Source organism: Equus quagga, unplaced genomic scaffold, assembly GCF_021613505.1.
Source record: "Equus quagga isolate Etosha38 unplaced genomic scaffold, UCLA_HA_Equagga_1.0 251_RagTag, whole genome shotgun sequence".
In the NCBI taxonomy this organism is placed as follows: domain Eukaryota; kingdom Metazoa; phylum Chordata; class Mammalia; order Perissodactyla; family Equidae; genus Equus; species Equus quagga.
The window spans coordinates 4060474-4077032 of NW_025799859.1; the positions used below are offsets into that span (position 1 = coordinate 4060474).

The following is a 16559-nucleotide window of genomic DNA, read 5'->3' on the forward strand; positions in this document are numbered from 1 at the left end:
AAATTCAACAAATTCTAAGCTCAATTCTTTACCATTTTCCCCATGAATCCCTTCTCAAACATAAGCTTTGTCTTATCTCCATAGTTCAGGGAGGGGCAGATCATAGCCACAAGTCTGGAATTCTTCTAAATGCATCCCTATCATTGACCTTCAACTGTTATTAGTCAGGTCCAGTTGATAGCATCCCCAAACTTGCGCTCTTGTCTCCATACATACCAGTTACAATCACAATAGCTCAGGTCTTCATTATCTTTTACAGAGATGAATGCTATAGAATCCTAAATCTCTCAGTTTCATTGCCCAACCTAAGATCCTCCAAAGCCACAAGAACAATCCACCTAAGACATTAATCTGACCATCTCTTCTGTAGTTATCCACCATTTTCAGAATAAAATTCAAGATACCTTACATGGCATAATAGACATCATTACCTTGTCCATGCCACTCCTACAGACTCATCCCTTGTCACTCTCAATATTCTAGCAATACCACTTTACTACCTCCTTAAATCTGCCAGATTCCTTCTGGCCTGAACTCCTTGTTTTAATTGAAATCTGGTTCTCACTCCAAGCACAGTTCCTCCCCTTTAGATCTTTTAGGAACGTCTGTTAAATTGCTCAAACCTCATGTTATCTCATGTCTGAAGAGATCTTAGTTTCCTATTACAGCTCCCAGAACTTCAGGACCAAATCTTCACATTCTATGTTTTTAAATAAACTAAAACCAAAAATGCTATTTTGAGGGCCAGGCATTTGATTATACCTCTTCCTTATTGCTATTTTCTCATCAACTTTGTAAACATTACCGCCTCACCAATTCACTAAAGACTGCAGCACCTTCCCTCATAGCTATTTCTCTCCAAATTCATTCCAGCATCCTAGATGGCTTCAACATCCACTTGAGCAAACCAAACAATAACCACACCTCTTAGCTCCTTGAGTTTCTCAGACCCAATGTCCTTTTACACTAATTCACCTACACCACCCACTCTACTGGAAGGTTGTGAACATTGGTAAATTTCAACAAAATTTTCTTCTTCATTCAGCTAATGACACTTCCTGTTGCTTGCAGATAAGAACACTAGCTGATACACATGGGTGCATCTGGATTTGCTATTTCCTATGATTGCTTCATTTACAAAGCCACTAATTTGAATGCTCTAAATTCTGACCACAATCTCCTACTTTTCCAACTTTTTAATTCAACCAATCTGAATAAGACCTTTCTTTAGCTTTAGCTAAAAGTTTAGCCCATTGATAGGTCTATTTTTTTCCTATTCACCAACAACTTTTTGTGTTTACTTCTCTCTCTGTTGACATTAGATTCCATGTTTCATCTTTTAATTTACTCATTCAATAAATATTTATTGGTAACCTATTATATATTGGACACCGTTCTAAGCACTCTTTTAGAAATTCACTTTCACCAAATAATTTGGATTCTCTGGCCCTTTTCTCTTTTCTTCTTACTTATTTAGCAAAACCCCAAACCTAGATGAACAAAACCATCTGCTATTCCAATGTCTGCATCCGGAAAGCCCATGAATGTTGCACATGATCATACCGCAAGTCCAACTCATACCAGAAATATGAATATTTATCAATGCCAGATGGGGCCTGAACACTATTTGGAAATTCTATATATAGAGAGAGATCTAGCCACTATCACTTTCTTACCCTTTGTAATAATGATTAAAATCTGCATTTTTTTCAAACATCCCTACAACACCAACCTTCTACATTCTATATATGACCATGTTTTCTATTGCACACATAAAAAAGTAAAAATAGGGGCTGGCACAGTAGCGTAGTGGTTAAGTTCATGCACTCCGCTTCAGCGGCCGGGGGTTCCTGGGTTTGGATCCCGGCTGTAGACCTAGAACCACACGTCAAGTCATGCTGTGGCAGCATCCCACATAAAATAGACGAAGATTGGCATAAATGTTGCCTCAGTGACAGTCTTTCTCAAGCAAAAAGAGGAAGACTGGAAACAGATTTTAGCTCAGAACCAATCTTCCTCATACACACAAAAAAGTAAAAATAAAAAGATTGGAATTTTATTAAATAATTGCACATCCATCTGCATCTACATATAGTCTATCAACTCATTTCAATATATTTCAATAACAGAGAAAGGGTCACCACCCTTATCTAAAACTAATTTCTTCACCTGCTTTGAAACTCATTTTCCCCTTGCCTCTTCAGGAACCATTCCATCTTTCTAGGAACATTGTATTACCTTGGTATTTCTTTTGCCATACTTTTTTCCCCCCTAATTCTTTTGTGGTCACTCGTTTGAGTCTCTTCTGGTTACTTATATTTATTTAGTGTTTAGTGTCCCTCAATATTCTATTTTAATCCTCTTCTTGTCTTATGCTCTACTCCCTCCCAGCCTAAATCTTACAAGTTCTGTAATATTTATTACTGTATTTTATGTTGACTTTCAAATTTATAACTCTAGACCAACTCTTTAAGCTCTGGAATCAAACCAATCTAACGCTTACTTGAAATCTCTATTTGAATGTCTCCTCAAACGCAACTCAAACCAGGCTTCTAATCTTTACCTGCAAAATTGTTCTTCTTCCTACGTTCCTCATCTGTTCAAATGTGCAAGCAAAAACATCCTATAAATTATACTTGGCAACTTCTTTTCTTTCACCCACTACATCCAGTCCATTATTTAATCCAATTTATTTTGCCTTTTAAATCACCTTCAAATCTGTATATACTTTGCCATCATGTACTGTCATTATCTTAATCCAAGCTAACAGCATAGCTTGCCTGGAACACTGCAACTGTCTTAACTAGCCTTGCCTTCTATATCCAATATTCGTAATATGTAAATATGACCATGTGCCTCCTCTGCTTAAAACCCTTTAGTATGTTTAATTGCTGTCAGTCTAAATTTTAAAATCCCTACTAAGACTCACAAGGTTCCAGATATCTCTCCTGACTCCTCGGTTTCATCCTAAACCAATAGCTAACTTGCTCTACTCTCCAGGCACGTGGATCTTTCAGTTCCTCCAGAAAGCTATGGTTTGCTCTGCCTCAGGGCTTTTCTACATCAACTCCTTTGCCTAAAATGTTGCAGCGTCCACCTCCACCATTCCTTTCACCTACCACCTACATGGCAGCTATATATTTCTCAAGCCTCAACTCAAATGTTATTTCCCATAACCCAAGATTAAATAAAATCTACTTTTCTATACTTTTATAACTTACTATATTTTTTATTCAGTGCATGTACCATAGTTTGTGACTATATATTTTCGTGATCATTCGTATCACTCTTCCACTCTTCTACTAGATTCTCAGCTCTGTGAAGTCAGGGTCCATGTTTGTTTCTCTCAGCATCATATTCCCCAAAATAATCATGGTCTCTAGTTTAATAAATATTTATTAATTTAGTGAATGATCTTTTTCTCATGCCATTCACTACGTCTATGGTGCCTTTTAGTCTAGATCTTTCAAAATTGTAGCTTTCTGAATTCCCTGTTAGGCAGATTTCATCTTATTCCCCTCTCTCTTGTCTGTACCTTTTACTTAATTCTAGCATTGCCTGAAATACCGTGGATGGAAATTACTATTTGTCCAAGCAGAATAAGATCTCCTTGTCAAAGAGAACCATGTGCTGTTCATTTTTTTTAATCCCATAGTCTTCTGGCACATAATAGCTTGACTCAATATTGATTCTGATGACTGACGGGAATGCAGAAACATTCAGATAATCAAACTGGATGTATTTTACAAGTTTTCCAGTGGCTGTGTGGCGTGTCACCGAGAATCACTTCCTCGCTCTGTAAGTGGTCCTGGGGAGTGTCTCCGGAGCTCCCTATGGTTAATTAGTTACCAAACATGTCCTATTCCACTCACTAGTTTTGTGCTGGAGTAGAGAATAGAAAAAACACTGTTTATAAAAAGAATAGTTTCTGGTTTAATAGTGGCAGATAAACTCATATTTCTTCATGAATTATGATTCAGAAAAAAATAATCTCCGGTGGTTCTCTAGAGTCACCTCTGTAAGATTCTGTATATGAACTGAAAATGAAACTTAGTTATATCTCTCATCAGTTGTACCTACAGATAACACCCTCCAAAGACTGTCTTTTCAAACAACCTCAGTCTCAGTAGAAGGTGACTTGCGGAACTACATGATCTTATTATTCACATTTCTTTCCATATACTTATCTATCAAATTTTTTTTTTAAGCCTAAAGCACCAATTTGGTGTGAAGCCAAAGTCCTTACATGAAACTTACTCAATTCAAAAGGTCAACAGCCCTAAATCCTCGCAGACAGACCATAATCTATCTTTTGAAGAGTGTTGACATGTGCAAGTTCAGATTTAGGAGGGCTCTCTATAAAGTCATAAACTTTGAACAGGGTAATCTCCTTTATTACTTGAACAAAAGCTGTATCTGTGGTTACACTTTATCTACCTAACCCCAGGATGGTAGAATTTGTGGTTCACCTCACCACTTTATTGATTCACGCCGGTGCATTAGATCAGGAGATGAAAGTACACCCTAGAGCCACGTGAAATGCCATACCACACATATCAGGGGCTTCATCAGAGTTGTCTCCACAGTCGTCTTCTCCATCACAAACCCAGAAATGCAGTTTGCAAAGGGAATTATTGCAAAGGAACTCATCCGCTCGACATATATTTCCTCCTTTATTTTAAAACAAAAAAGAGAAATAGAGATTCAGCATAATTAATGCCAGACAGCAGAGCACACATTCTTCTACTTCTCAGCACAGTATCTAGTTTCTTGAGTCTTATTTTTTTTTTCCTGTATAATACTAAGGACAGGTAACATCCAAACTTTTTTCAAAAAGATATTCATGGTTTACTTTTCAAAACAATCTGATATTACCCTCATATGTATCATATTTTCTTTGGAGACTACTGATAAGATGATAGAAGAAAGTTTTCTCAAATCTAAATTACCTTCCACTTCACATAATTTTCATCTTACTGAATGTACAGAAACTTAGATTTTAAATAGTATTCATTTTCACTATTAAACATTGTGTTTTTCTGGAGAGAAAAGGCACTCTAAAAAATATTAGATAATTTAGCTGTATCTGAAAACTGACAAACTAAATCACTGAAAATTGAGAACAAACAGTGAAAATTTTTTTCAGTCACAGAGAAAAAATTCATTTTATAACAGAATTAAGAAGTTGGTGATGTGCTGAATTTTTACAGTTATCCTTATAAAAATTGTGCAATAGGGTACACTATTTTTTTTGTATTTTTTAAATGGTTGCATTTATCCTCTTTTCACAATTAAGTAGAAAGCATAAAAAATGCAGGAATATTCTAACTTAAAAAGAAGTACACCTACCACATAGAAAGGACTCAAAGTACTAATAAACTTTGGTTAAATGTTTAGATATGTATCAATATATAGTGGAACTTGCTTTGCTTTGCTTTGGACAAGTCTATTAATTTCTCTGGGATTCGATGTCTTCATACGTTACAAAAAAGGTATGATTAAAGTGATTTATAAGGTTATATTTACAAGCAGTACTTGGGGAAAGAACACAAAGAAACTTGATGCAAATTTAGAATTAAGATAAATAAGATTTCTTTCAGAGAATTACACTACCTATTTAAATCTCATAGACAAGGTAAGAAATACGGTTTCTACATTGGCTAGATTTGATGATTGACAGTGTAAACATATTTAAAAATGGATATATTCATTAAAACATGGGGCTGGGGAGTGATAGAGCTCATCCTTGCAAGCCTAGAAAATATGGAAGAAGAAGCATTGATCAACTTGTGGATGCACTTTGGAGGGAATAATGAGTTTAGGTTTGTGAAGTCAAACAGCTCTTCTTGTTCTGAGTTTTGACTTGCATACAAATCTCTAATAATCACTTCCAATAGCAAAGATTTAACTTACAAAATGAAAGAATCAGATTTGGATTTTAGAATGATAACACTAACTCCAGTACAGAGAACTTGGAAATGAAGACAGCGAGAATAAAGCCATGACTAGAGGGAAAATACCAATTTACAGAGGGGTTGTGGCAAATCCAGAAGAGAACTGATAGTAGCTTGATTTAGAGTAGCTACATATGAGAGCTCTTCAGGAGGTAGAATCCTCAGCATCTGATGGCTAAATAGAGGAGGGTGGCAAAGGTGAGTGAGTAGTCAAATGTAGTACTCAATTTTTGGTTTATCTGGACCATTTGGTGAACATTGGTGTTGTTCAATAAACAAAAGAACACAGCAGGAGGAACAGGATTAATAGAAATGATGACAGAATTCACTTAACGTATTGGTAAGATGACCATGTAGTGATATTTGAGCAGGCTAGTGGATAAATGGCAGATTCTCTGCCTGAAAACAATAAAAAAGATAACATGCTCAGTCTTTGGTATTAAAGAAACTTCAGATATGAATATTGGTGTGCTGTGAGTGTTGGCTTAAATCAATATCAAAATCCATAGAATAAAGGAGAGTTGTATTATCTCAGAACAAAGATTCTAATAACCAAATCACATTGCATGTTCCATTTTACAATGGATTAAATTCAAAAAAAATTTGTGAACTCTTGAAATATAGAGTAGGCTTCTGAGCTGTAGATGTATAGCTTGGAATGTCCAGAGTATAGTTATTATTTGAACTTTAGAAGAGAACACAGAGGAAATCAGTATTTAAAGATTGGATGGATGAAGAGGAATCTACAAAAGAGACTGAGAGGAAGTAATTAGAGTGGGTGGATAAATACCTGAGAAGACTTCTAACAAGAAGGTAGTAGTTAACATTTAAATAATGCTAAGAGAGTAGGTTTAGTGAAGTAGTGGTGGGTTTAGTGAAATGTTTGTAGTAACTTATCATCAGATGAAGAAGTAGTAGTTAGTGTAGCTATCTCTTTCTAGAAGTTTGGTTTTAAAGGGGAGGGACAGAGAAGGAAGTGCGTGAATAAAAGAGCCTAGTTGTTTGTACGGAGAAAAAGAGATAGCTTAACACATATTTAAGTGCTTCCAAAACTAATTCAGTACATAGTAAAGTTAGGGTACAGGAAAAAGAAAAGGTAATTGATATAATGAATTCCTCGAGAATCCAGAAAGTGTGAAGGATTTGAGATCTAAAGCAAAATAAAAGGATTGTCCTTAGACTGTAGGTAAGACAAAACTTTCATTTTAAGAGGAAGAAAGGAGGAAAGCCTAGGCACAGCAACAGGTAGCTTTGTTAATTTGATGGCCAGATGTTAAAAAAAAAAACAATTTTTATTATTTCAGTGAAGTAGAAAGGAGGAAAAAAGTCAACTTTTAAAAAATCTGATATGGTTAATGGTTGAGAGAGATGATCATGGAAATATGGGTAGACTGCTTAGAATCTTGAGTGATAGCTGAAGCTGAGACCAAGAATTTCTTTTACGTCATTCAGAGCAGTTCTGTGAGCTGCTACAAAAATACTTAGCAGAACCAGTATAGTTACATCGGCATTTCTGATGACTAACAAACTCTAAGACACATAAAAGCAAGTTCTTGGTGAGTCCTTCAAGGTGAATATCACCGTGTGAGACTTCTCACAGTACAATATCTGGCATTGGGATGCAGCTTTCTCTCAAACTTCTTCGATGTTCAGCTCTAAAATGCACTAATTCTAAAAGTAATCTCAATCATCAAAACGCATGCAAGAAAATATATGACCATTTAACAATTCTCTGCCTGAAAACAATAAAAAAGATAACATGCTCAGTCTTTGGTATTAAAGAAACTTCAGATATGAATATTGGTGTGCAGTGAGTGTTGGCTTAAATCAATATCAAAATCCATAGAATAAAGTAGAGTTGTATTATCTCAGAACAAAGATTCTAATAACCAAATCACATTGCATGTTCCATTTTACAATGGATTAAATTCAAAAAAAATTTGTGAATGCTTGACATCCTCTAATTATTTTAGAAAACCCTATTTGTAGCACATCAGTCTTGTTAAAAGAAAAAATGAGTTCCCTAAGGTATTGCATTGGACAACATTATAATTTTCCCCATAAGAGTGTTAGACATGCCACTATTTTTATTAAGAAGAAGAAACATAAATGAAATCATAATTGAAACAGACGGGCAAAGCTTTTTTGATAACCTACTAAAGGCTTCCTATTGTACTATAAAGAATTTGCATTTCAAATAATGCATCATGGGGCCACCATGACATCCTGAGTCTAAGTTAAAATGCTTATTTTGAAATGGCATGATGCACACATAAACAACAGAAAAGGTATAATTTAAAGAGATTAGCTGGATTAAAATTCCAGTTCCCTAGTCACATTCTTGATCAGCTCCACATGAGGTTATTAGAAAAATAGAAAAGTATATATTAATTAACAATAACCTATGCTTAAATATCACTGAGCCCTTGGCAGATTCAGAGAAATGTGGACAGGTGCATCATCACAGAAAATAAGCATCTAGAGCTCTCCTCTTAATTTGTGTTGAGAGAGAGTTTAATATATGATAATATTTTATAATTTTCATAAATAGTTTAAATATTTTTGAGCTGACAATTACTAAAAGGAATAACTCTCAATCTTTTCCACCAAAATTGCTATAAAGAGTAAAGTTTAGGTGCTCAGGTGAAAACAAACACACACCATTTTCTTGAGGCAATGCGTTTTACCTTTAAAAATGTGGATGCTACTTTTAATTCCATAGTATTTTGGGTTTTATTCTTTTTAAAGTAAACCAGTAAAATTGATTCACTTGGGAAATGTTCCATGTTTATCCTGCAGCTGTCTTACCTTCCCACCACGATGCTTAGCCCCTGTTCGCTCATGTGTCCAGATTTGAGATGAATGCAAGTGAGAACTAACGGAAGAGATGTTTATTGTGGCATTCCATTTCCTCAATGCCTTGAAGTACACTTATCTAATACCTAAACCACTTCCTGGGAGAAAATTAAATACTAGAAATCTGAACTTGGTCATGCCTTAAGGTACATCCATCCAGGATCAAATTCTTTAACCGACAAGATATTTCATTGGAATTGAATTACCTAGCAGCAAAGAAACCCAAGAAAAGTTAGAAGTATGAGTAGAGAGGGGAGAGGAGCTTTGACACATATCTAAATGATTGAATTAAAGGCTCTCAACTCTTTTTAGTCAGTAAGTTTAAACATTTAGCAGAATCATTGTAAGTCAGAGAGACATTTCAGATTTCAAATACAATAAGGTCCAATTTTTTTACTGTAATATTTGACTTTTTAACCTGGAATTGTTTACATAAACACTTCCCCCCCATTGCCATACACACATACTCATTTTCCAGATATTTCTACAGTTCTTGGAGACATCTCACTGTGACTGAATTTCATAGACCCATGGAGAGAAGACAAAAAACCAAATCTCTTGATTCTCATTTCGGTAAATTCTTTGTACTATTATGTAGTTCAAATCCTATCATCCCCTCCTTTTTTTATTAATACTTGAAGACTGCTTAAAAGCCTTGGAAAACTTCTCATTATGATTAATATTAAAACCAAGTTCTATAGCATGAATCGTTAGTTACTTGTTGTTCCTAAATAGTTAACGTATCTCTCACCTCCGTGACTTTGTACATAAAGATCCCACTGCCTGAAAGTATTTCCTTGTTCTGTTTGCATCCCTGATTTTTGGCATCAAGAAACTCACATTCCAACAGGGGAAATTTTGTCAAATAATACAGAAGTAATTACATTAGAAGGAAGATTTTTGACAACTGGAGCGCAATCAAAGGGTTGCTAGGGAAAGTTCAAAAAAGACTGCCATTTGGACAGTAATAACTGAGATGGACATGAAAGGATAGATATAGTTTTTATTGACAATTATGTTAAGATAGTAGAAAGGGCAGAAGATTAAGGAAAGATGTTGAAAAGCATAGAGGATATTGCTAGAATATTATCTTCCAGTTTGACCATCACATATAATACATAAAAAGGAGTAGTAGAATATGACTGGGAAGGTAAAATGGGATCACTCTCTTGTCACCCTGACTACCAGGTTGAGTTATTTGTATGTAGCCAGGAAGGAAGGCTTTGAGTAAAGATTGACATAATCAGAGTTACATTTAAATAAGATAAACCTGGTAAGAGTCAGTGAGTAGGATGTACTGGAGACCAATAAGATAGTATTGCATGAGTCCGGGCCGGAACCAGTGAGAGAAAGAATCAGACTGGTGACAGTGACTGAAGTTGAGAAGATGAAGCTTATTAGCCAGAAAATGGAAAAAAATAAAGTAACTTAATTGTTGTCCCAAAGTCTTTGAATATAAGAGTTGTTGGTGCCAGAATGTTCACAAAGTTTGCTATCTCTACAGTGCTCAATTACAGGAGTGTGAGAACTTAACCAAAAGTAGAAACAGCTTTATGGAAGTTTAACCTTTTATGGCTCTTTATAATGCACTGCAGATTCCAAATGAAAACTAGGATTTCTTCTGCTGAAAATAGCAACACTTATATCAGATCTGGGATGGAGATATTAGCAACTCACAAAGGTTTGATCTAATATTAAAGAAAGTAGGAGATATTTTTCCTTGAGTGACTAGATATTTATAGAAGCAAATATTTTAGATACGCTTAAACTGTAGAAACCCTACATGCCTGTTCAAATGCCTTGCAACATATGTCAATATCTAGTATCATCTTTATTGATGATGTTCCAAATATTCTGAAATGTCAAGTCCATTGAGAGACTTTTGGAAGCAGGTTAAAAGAAATTTTGCATTTAAACAACATATTTAACATTATGAAAACAATAAAAATTACATGATTTATGGTCATTTTAAGCTTCAGCCCGTAATCTTTTTGCTTTCATCTCATTAACTCTAAAGTAGTAACAATTGCTGCTTGTAATGTGGTGATTTACAACTAAAAACTCGTTATCTGTTAGGAAATATTTTCACACAGCTGGAAAACAATATACTATAAAACTGAAAGTTGTCCTCCAGAATGACAAAAAAATGTGGGTCATTTTCTCAACCATACGGCAAGAAGGAAATTTGGGGCACAACCTGCAACCTATATATGAGCTGGCATTTGAATATGTGTAATATAGTATATCTGTTGTCTCTATTCTTTCAGAGTAAGGAAAGCAATGTGGAAGAGAAACATATCAGAAAACATTTTTGTACTAATAGTTCCAGTGGCTGTGTTCCCTGCATTCTTCTTGTATCCCTACCCCTGACCCCACATCTAGTCCAAAGACATGCTCATGGTAGGCACTCAATAAAGACTTGCATTCTGGTTGCCTCTGTCATACAAAGATTGACATTATACTCTGTCTGAAAATGATTCAGATTTCGTTTATTTAGAACAGGCTATTATGTAATGAAACTAGAAAGAGTAAAGAGAATCATGTAATGATCCTGTCCTCTGCCTCTAGCACACTCTATATTCTGCACAGCCCCTTAATGGCCGTTCTCTTATTTACAGGCACATGTGCACACACACACGCACAAACACACACACACACACACACAAATACCTTACCTCGATCACAGTTCTCTTCATCACTGCCATCCACACAGTCATGAATTCCATCACACAGCCATCTAATTGGAATACAGTGGGCCTTATTTCTGCATCGAAACTGATCTTCCTTGCATTCGGTCACACAGTCCATCTGTTCAAACACAAATGAGCACTGCAGTTTTCATTAATGATAATGATACAGTCACAGGCACAGTCAACATGCAGCTGACAATGCTGGAGATTTATTACACTGTGGGCTTTCTTTTATTTTGATTTGATGAATATAACCCTTACAAATGACAATGAAGTTTAAGGGTATATGAACAGCAGGAAGATTCAAGTATTTGTTGAAATTATTATGTTCAATGTACTTGTTCTAACATTTAATGCTAAGAATCAAGATTCTGTCTCTTTATTCTATTCTCATTACATTTTCTTTCTCAAACCTAATTAATGTAATTCAGAGAATTTAATCAAATGATAGATTTTTACCTCATCTGAACCATCAGCACAATCATATTCTCCATTGCATTTCAAAGATGCTGAAATACATCCGCCACTGGCACATATATATTCACTTGATGAGCAAGTAGGAGAAGCTGAATATAATTATAAAGTTGAGATTTAGATTCAGTAAAAAGAATGACTGGTTTGATAGATAAAAACATGGGTAAACATATAAAAAATGTCATAAGTAGGAATAAAAATAGTTTATATTAGGGGCTGGCCCCGTGGCTGAGTGGTTAAGTTCGCGCGCTCCGCTGCAGGAAGCCCAGTGTTTCGTTGGTTCGAATCCTGGGCCCGGACATGGCACTACTCATCGAGCCACGCTGAGGCAGCGTCCCACATGTCACAACTAGAAGGACCCACAACTAAGAATATACAACTATGTACCGGGGGGCTTTGGGGAGAAAAAGGAAAAAATAAAATCTTTAAAAAAAATAGTTTATATTATTTAAACTATATTGAATATCTGATATTAAACCTTCATTTAAAATGAGCTTTACAATATTATTGGACTGCATGAAACACACCTCAATGATGTAATGACCTGTTCAGTAAGTATTCAACTCACTAGACTAAAGAAAGAGAGGGAAAAAACTCTACATACTCCATCCCTTTGATTTTGAAGAGTTAAATGAATTTTTCATAATTTTAAATTAAATTATTTAAAAGAAAAAAGCCTCAAGTTATTTTCAAAACTGTAATAGGATTTAGTGACCCTTGGGAATGTTAATTCATATATGTCTTGTATAAAGCTAAAAGTGGCAACCTTGGCGTGGTCTCATAGACCCCACGATATCTGTGTGGCTACGCTAACATAAATGTCATATTTGCATAACTTTTAAGAATTATTTTTGTTTTCAGGTTTTAAACATGAATATATGTATAATTAACAGAGTCTATAGAATGTGAAGAATTCCTGTATGATCCAGAAAATAAAAATAACATGTGAATAAAAAAGTTAGTACCAGTATCCAACATAATTAATTGACACACTAATTATGACAGCTTCCTTTGTCTATGGGTCTGAGTCTGCTGTGCTTGCATTCAAACCTCTGGCATTCTTGGCCTCGTATTAGACCACTAGGTAGCCAAATGTACTAGCATAATGACTTTGTGATCTGAAATGCTTAGTCCAGGGATGCTAAAAGGCTTTATCCTTGAGTTTTAATTCCTTTTAATTGGAGTGTTTGCCTAGATATCTGTATTAATAAGGGATCTGAGAACATGTCTGGATTCAGTAAAAAAAAAAGATGTCATCAATTAGCAACATGGACCATGGGACAGTACTAGGATATGGTAATGTGTGTGCCTTATACTCTGGCCTAGACTCTCAAGGTAATGGTTTCATGGTTACATGTAGGGTATAGTATGATTTTCGCCCAGTAATTTTTTTCTATCAGACAATTTTATTAAAAATTATTAAGATTACAAATTAAATTTTAATAAGCATGTTTATATAGTCATATTTAAGGAATAGAAATGAATAAATTGGGTGGTTTTTTCCCTATACTCTGGTTTTGCTTCTTAATTTTATTTTGACTTTGAACCAAGATGTAAATAGAAATGATCCACTTATGCTTTTTCTCAGTTGGTATCACATCGAAACTACTACATTCTGTTTCATAACTTTAATTTCCATAACTGAAAACCTGATTTTTATAGTACTTAGAGTTTCAACAAATTTCATTTTTCTGCCTTGGAAAAACAATTCCAAATGGTGTGGAAAGATACAAAAACCAGAAAATCAAAATTTGGGGAGTAATGCTTGGATCCTGAACATAGTAATGCTCTTATTTGCCAAAACACTTTCAAAGTATATAAAGGGCACAACAATTAATTTATCTACAGATATTTCAGACTGTTTTTAAAAACAGTATATAGGTGCATGCATTTGCCACTGTTTTCTGCATATCATTGATTAAATTTAAATTCCATCAAGTTAAAATATCAAATTAAATATCAGCTCAATCATTTTACCTGGCTCACAGTTTTTCTCATCTTCTCCATATTTACAGTCTTCATGGCCATCACATTTCCATTTTGCTGATATACACTGACCATTGGAGCACTGGAACTGATCTTTGGAACAACTTGTTTCACAATTTCTCTGTCAAAAATAACAAAGATGTAATTAAAAGCAAATTTTTAAAGAAATATAACCCAAAAGACAGCTAGAAACCTTATTCATAGAAAGCTAGAAGTGTAGATACCATGTCTGCCACATACAAGAAGCTCAGATGGTCATATTTAAGCCCATTGCTATATAGCATAATTATTACAATTTTCCACTTTTATTTGTCTCTGTGAGTTATAATAAAATAGAGAAATGAAAAAAGAATGTAAATCCCACGGCTTCTGTATACTAATTAAATTGCTCTGAGTACATCATTCTTCAAGAGACAGTTATGGTAATGTAATTTTAATAATTGTAGGTGAGAAGGAAGATTGTGGGGAAATAAAAGAGTTAAAAATTTATTTCTAAGCAAATACATCCAGTTCCTTGGGAGTAGGGTAGGAGGATGGAATGTGAAACAAACAAGAATCCTCAGGCAAATCTGTTCTGCACTGACAAAACTTCCCCTGGTGTTCTTTCTTTTCCTTTCTCCCCATCTCTTTTCCTCTGTATCTGTCCCTTTACAGTTTAGTCGCTATTCATAATCCTCTGTCTTCTGACATCTGTTCCTAAAGAACTGTGAAATGAACTGTCACAATTTTCATTTCAGCTAGCTCACATATAGATTTTTTCTGTAAGTCAAACAAGATAGTAGATTTACTTTGGGGATCTTTCAATTTTTTATATAAGTTCAATGAAAGGGATCTTCCAGAAATTTACCTTCCTTGGGTCTGACAACTCTAGATAAAATGAGATGTTCCAATGAAATGTCCTGCTGGGACGATGTTTTCCTGTTGTTAAGAAATTTCTATTCCTGCCAAAATGTACTGGTCTGTTCCTTCTACAAAAGGTGCAACACTCTCACAGCTTGTGAAACTCCCAGTGAGTGAAGCATGTTGAACTGTTACTCCCTGCTTCTTCCCAGTTTCATCCCCATGTAAGCAAGGAAAGTTTACTTTCTAAATTCCTGTAATTTTCTCTTTACTGATGGCAGTTTAATTAGACTACCTGCTATATAATTGATTTTCTTCTTCCCTTCTTTCCCCAAGTATTGATGGTTTACCATTTGCCAGAGAGTTTCCTCGATAAGAATACAAGGAAACTAAGATTTACTCCCTGTAATTGACAAACTCATACACTGGTAGGAAAGGCCAGCACCTAAACCAATGATTGCAATACAATACATTAACTGTCAAAATAAATAGATATGGTTTTAAAGATATGGTTTCTTATGGTATTTAGGAAAGGTTTCACAGAAGAAGTTTTAACAGAAATGTAACTACCTAAGAAAAAGCTTTTCATATGTAAGGACAATTATAAATGTGGTGTATTTGGGGGGTAAGGTATGCAATAGTGAATGGTGTGAAAAATAGTGGAGAAATAGCCCATCCACTGGTCAAGAGAAAGGATTTCATATGTACTGTTCACCACTGTACTCCCATGCTCAGCATTGTGCCTGGGACATAGTAAACATTCAAAAAAACCTGCTGAATGAATGAATGAAGTAGTAAATGAGGAAAACAAGGAATATAAATTAAAATCTCATGTAATTAAGCTCCACAAGGATAAGGATCATGTCCCTTTGTATGGATAAGGATCATGTCTGTCTATGAGCCAAATATCTAATACTGTACCACGATTGTAACAACTGCTCAGTATATATTTGTGGAATTAATGAACATAACTGTTAATTAATTAATGAACATAATCTCAGCAATAAGGCAAATTTAAGTAGAACAGCTCAAGAACCAATAGCATTGGTGTATCTGTATTGACAACAATACAGAAAGTGGTACTTCCAGGCACTTTTTCTATCATCAGATTTCAATTTACAACAAATTACATTATAGTTGATATACATATGTGTGTTTATGTGTGTGTGTGTGTGTGTGTATGTATTTGTAGGGTATTTAGTTGTTATTTTAAACATTTACAAACATACATAAAAATAGAATAGAATAATGAGCCCCCTATGCCCAGCATGGATGTTTAATAGTTATCAATGCTTCACTATTCATGTTTCATTCATTCTCCACCCAACTTATTTATATTCTGGATTATTTTAACATAAGAACAATAGAATCAGAAAACTAACAATATAACAAAATTATCAAAAAATCATTTCTTATTTGAAAGTGAAAGATGAATCAAGATCTCATACTGATTCTTTAGAATTTAATAGTGCAAGATTTTTACTTACTTTTTTTGTTTCTACATTTGTGTCTCCTTTCTTTTGTTTAAATTTTTTGAATGCTTATAATATTAACATAATTGAGCATTTGAACTGTCCTACTCTCAATATGTATGATTTTCAAATTAACAAAGCCAATATTATTATTAACAATAACTGTATAAATACAGTTTAAGATTCCCTTGCATTTCTTACAACATATTGTACTGGATGCAGAGGACAAATTTTATATTTTAAAGTCACTTTAAATAATTCTCCTCTGTGTATGCTCTAACTTGATG

The 16559-nt window shown here is 34.6% G+C and overlaps 1 protein-coding gene across 1 annotated transcript in view; it reads right to left on the reverse strand.

Moving 5' to 3' along the window:
- LOC124233810 (low-density lipoprotein receptor-related protein 1B-like) overlaps positions 1-16559 on the reverse strand; it is a 792861-nt gene that overhangs the window by 118698 nt on the left and 657604 nt on the right. The window contains exons 63-66 of the mRNA XM_046651030.1: positions 13952-14081; positions 11960-12066; positions 11486-11618; positions 4549-4671 (exon numbers count right to left, since the gene is read on the reverse strand). Of these exons, the coding sequence (XP_046506986.1) occupies positions 4549-4671; positions 11486-11618; positions 11960-12066; positions 13952-14081 (493 nt within the window). The remainder of the gene's footprint in view (positions 1-4548; positions 4672-11485; positions 11619-11959; positions 12067-13951; positions 14082-16559) is intronic.